Consider the following 4,958-nt stretch of genomic DNA (forward strand, 5'->3'; position numbering starts at 1 on the left):
TTTTTGACTATTTTTTTGCCATTCAGTTTGTGGTAAATTGTGCAGATTACCTTGACCATGGCGACCAATCTCTTTGTTGTGGGTTATGCCTTGCAAAGTTATGGCCAACTGAAGCTGGAAAGGGTCGGATTACACTTGAAAAGCGAACATATGGCTTATGTTGTGGTTATGGTAAAGTTGACTTACCTGATTATAAAGAATCTGACCCAGCTTACCAAATGCTTTTTCGATCTTTACATTCAAATAGCAAGTTTTTCTTAAAGAACATTCGACGTTACAATTCAATGTTTTCCTTTACTTGTATGGGAGGAAAAGTGGATACTAAAATAAACAAAGGTAATGCTCCTTTTGTTTATAGAATCAGCGGTCAGAATGCACATAGTATGGGTAGCCTTCTTCCTAAACACGGAGACCAACCAAACTTTTCACAACTTTATCTTTACGATACTGAGAATGAACTTTCCAATAGGAAGACCTTATTTAGGTATGTTACTTTTTTCAGCACCTATATATATAATCCTCCGTTTGTTCCTAATAAATTATTTTGTCTATCTTCTACTTATTATTAAATATCTTTAATTTTTCTACCAGGGATTCAACAACCCAGTCATCTTCTAGAGCAAAAGAGCTTGACGATAAATTCATAAAGTATCTTATCGACATGTTAGACTCAAAAAATATGTTGGTAAAACATATCGGATGGTTCGAAACTATCTTCATGAGAAACCTAACGTTTCTCTTAGGCTTCGGTTGATTTATCAGAGAGATCGAAACGACAGGACTTACAATTTACCTACGTCATCTGAAGTTGCTGCTTTAGTTGTTGGCGATGAAGATCAAAGCATTGAACAACGTGATATTATTGTCGAAGAGCAGTCAGGAGTGCTTAAACGTATTAGCGAGTTACATCCGTCATACCTTGCACTACAATATCCAATTCTTTTTCCGTATGGAGATGATGGCTATAGGATTAACATTCCTCATAGGGATTTTGGTCCAAGCGCAAAGAAGACACGTCCAAATTGTACGATGAAAGAGTTCTTTGCTTATAGGATGCAGGATAGGGACAACAAGTTCTCTCTAATCCTTAATGCGAGGAAGTTGTATCAGCAGTTTTTAGTCGACGCATACACAATGATCGAAAGCGAGAGGCTAAACTACATATGATTTCAGCAAACAAAATTAAGATGCGAATCGTTTAACAGTCTAAAAAATGTTCAGCAAGTTGGGCAGAGTGACTTGTCTCATACTGGAAAACCTGTGATATTACCTTCGTCGTTTACTGGTGGAGCTCGCTATATGATGCAAAACTACCTGGATGCTATGGCTTTATGTAGGACGTATGGCTGTCCTGATTTTTTTATAACGATTACATGTAATCCGAAATGGCCGGAGATGGTAAGGTTTATTGGTGACTCATCAGTTAAGCCTGAAGACAGACCTGACATACTTTGTCGATTGTTTAAGATGAAGCTTGATGCATTGATAAAAGACCTGAAGGAAAAAAATTCTTGACGATATTAATGCGGGTATGTGGATTATTTTTTTACACTTATTTTATCTGTATTTGCTGATCTTTTTTCTTCTACAGTTGTTTACACCGTCGAATTTCAGAAGCGTGGTCTGCCACATGCGTATTTATGTGTCTTTATGAAAGCTGATCATAAGGTTCCTACTGTTGAACATATCGATCCTTTTATCTCAGCTGAGATTCCTGATAAGAATGAAGATCCTGAATTATATTCTCTGGTGTGTGAGATCATGATTCATGGTCCATGTGGACACGCTAACTTGAAATGTCCATGCATGGTAGGCAACCGTTGTTCTAAGAATTTTCCAAAGAAGTTTTTGGAGGCTACTTCTGTGGATTCAGATGGATTTCCCCTTTATAGGCGAAGAGATGACGGTCACACAGTTGTGAAGAAGGGTGTCACATTGGACAACAGGAGCGTCGTTCCATACAACAAAAGGCTTCTTAGAAGATATCAGGCGCACATTAATGTGGAGTGGTGCAATCAGGCAGGTTCAATTAAGTATTTGTTTAAATACATTAATAAAGGACCAGACAGAGCCACTGTTGCTGTTATAGATTCAAACAGAGGAATTGAGGAGGAGATACCCAAAGACGAAATAAAAGAATATTATGAGGCTAGAAATGTTTCCGCATGTGAAGCCAGCTGGAGAATATTTGCATGTGACGTTCACTATAGATATCCATCTGTTACGAGGTTACCATTTCATATTCCAGACCAGCAAAATGTAGTATTTAGTGGTGAAGATGATATTGAAGATGTCCTAAACAAACCTCAGGTTAATTCTTCGATTTTTCTTGAGTGGATGAACATGAACAATTCCAAACCTGAAGCAAGGGAACTTACTTATGTTGAGTTTCCGTCAAAGTATGTTTGGAGGTTACAGGATCGGTGCTGGCAGCCGCGTAAAAATTATATCGTTGTTGGGAGAATTTATTCTGTGTCTCCTTCTCTTGGTGAGGCTTATTACCTTAGAATTCTTCTAACGAAGGTGAAGGGACCATGATCGTTTGAAGAAATCAGAACCTATGACGGTGTTGTTTATCCTACTTTTAGGGATGCGTGTTATGCATGTGGCCTTTTAGACGATGATAACGAATACATTGAATGTATAAAAGAAGCCAGTTTTACAGGAAATGGTCATTATCTCCGTTCTTTGTTCGGTACACTTTTGCTGTCTAATACGCTTTCAAGGCTAGAAGTTGTTTGGGAGAAGACATGGGAGCTTTTGTCGGAGGACATTTTATACAATATGCGGAAGGATTCTGGCTTTAGTGGTATTTTTTTCTAATATTTTCCGTGACATATAATCATTATTTTTTGTTATTGAGTTATTGTTATATTAACAAAGTGTGTTGTTAAATTAATTAAATTTACTTTTTATTGTAGGATTGGTTGTTTCAGATGAACGTTTAAAGAATATAACGTTGTCTAAAATCGAAAACTATCTTATTCGTAATGGATCCAGCTTGCATAGATTCTCACCAATGCCTGTTCCTGACGAAAATTCCACAATATATGAGACCAACAGTCTGATAAACGAGGAGCTTTCATGGGACATGGATGAAGTTAGGGCTGAGTTCAATAAGCTTCGTAATTCTTTAAATGATGATCAAAGAGCAGTGTATAACCAGATTATGGCTGTTGTTCTACATGGGAAAGGTGGTGTTTTTTTCGTGTACGGTTATGGTGGTATAGGTAAGACATTTCTGTGGATAACCTTAGCTGCTTACATTAGATGCAATGGACATATTGTTATTAATGTGGCTTCAAGTGGGATTGCATCATTGTTGTTGTTACGAGGTTGTACCGCTCATTCAAGATTTCATAATCCAATTAATCTTAATGAAGATTTTGTTTGCCATATTAAGCCTAATTCTGAAATCGCTATTCTTCTAAATGAAGCTAAGTTGATTATTTGGGATGAGGCACCGATGGTACACAAACATGCTTTTGAGGCTCTTGACCGTACATTGAAAGATGTTTTGAGTGTCTCTGATTCACGAAATTATGAACTTCCATTTGGTGGAAAGGCTATTGTCTTTGGTGGTGACTTTAGGCAAATCCTACCGGTTGTACAAAATGGAAGCAGGCAAGACATCGTACATGCCTCTTTATGTTCATCTTAAATATGGTGGAGTTGCAAGGTGTTAAATTTGACAACGAACATGCGTTTGTCTGTTGGATCCAGTACCTCAAACATCGAGGAGATAAAAGAATTTGGTAAATGGCTTCTTGAGATCGGCGAAGGTAATGTTGGTGATTCTAATGATGGTAATTCAAGTATTGAAATACCTGATGATCTTTTAATAACCGATGAAAACGATCCAATTCAAGGTTTGATTGACTTTGTATATCCTTCAGTTCTTGAGCGTTTTACAGACCGTGACTACTTTTCTGAGAGAGCTATACTCGCTCCTAAGAATGAAGTTGTTCATGAGCTAAATGATCGTTTGCTGGCATTGTTTCCTGGTGAAGAAGTAGAGTATCTTAGCTCTGATAGTATATGCCCGATTGAGGAAATTAACGATCCATTACATCAAGATTTATATAATCCTGATGTGTTAAACAGTGTGAAGGTTTCAAGATTACCAAATCATAGATTGGTATTAAAATTGGGTGTTCCGGTCATGCTTTTGAGGAATATTGATCAACAAAACGGTCTGTGTAACGGTACACGTCTTCAAATCACACGTCTTGGTAAACGTGTTATCGAGGCTGAGATATTATCGGGAGGTAATGTTGGTTCAAGAACTTACATCCCAAGAATTAGCATGATACCATCGGACAAGAAAATACCCTTCAAGTTTCAACGAAGGCAGTTTCCAATAACTGTATGTTTTGCGATGACTATTAACAAAAGTCAAGGTCAATCTCTATCCAGAGTTGGTCTATACCTGAAAGACCCAGTTTTCTCACATGGTCAGCTTTATGTTGCATTGTCGAGAGTAAAGACCAAAGATGGCGTGAAGCTTTTAATATTTGACAAAGATGGGAGGCCAACAAATAAAACTGCAAATGTTGTTTACAAAGAAATATTCGGGAAATTGTAATTGAAAATTTAAAGTTTATTTTCAAATTCAAAGTTTTGAAGTTTATTTTTTGTATAAATACTTGATTATATTTTATATTTTCTTTTATTATAATTGTAATCCACTTTTAAATTCAAATATTTAAGTATACCTATGTTATTTTTTATTATTTTAAACAATTTTTAAACTATGAGTCTCAATGTTCCATTAAAACAATTGCATTGGATGCGGGATCCGCCAATTTATCGGGTCAGATTTTTGGGTAAAAAAACACATGGACTCTTTGATTGGATCCTATATCTTGCACACCCTCAATATTTAAGTATACCTATGTTATTTTTTATTATTTTAAACAATTTTTAAACTATGAGTCTCAATGTTCCATTAAAACAAT

The 4,958-nt window shown here is 36.3% G+C and overlaps 1 protein-coding gene across 1 annotated transcript; it reads left to right on the forward strand.

The window, feature by feature from the left end:
• Nucleotides 1-1,385: 1,385 nt before the first annotated feature.
• On the forward strand, nt 1,386-4,585 carry LOC110894937. The gene is made up of 5 exons (XM_022142194.1): nt 1,386-1,398; nt 1,592-2,399; nt 2,589-2,809; nt 2,922-3,624; nt 3,724-4,585. The coding sequence occupies exons 1-5, from the start codon at nt 1,386-1,388 to the stop codon at nt 4,583-4,585; spliced, it is 2,607 nt and encodes an 868-aa protein (XP_021997886.1).
• The last annotated feature ends 373 nt before the right edge of the window (nt 4,586-4,958 follow it).

This window comes from Helianthus annuus, chromosome 2 (genome assembly GCF_002127325.2).
Source record: "Helianthus annuus cultivar XRQ/B chromosome 2, HanXRQr2.0-SUNRISE, whole genome shotgun sequence".
NCBI lineage: Eukaryota > Viridiplantae > Streptophyta > Magnoliopsida > Asterales > Asteraceae > Helianthus > Helianthus annuus.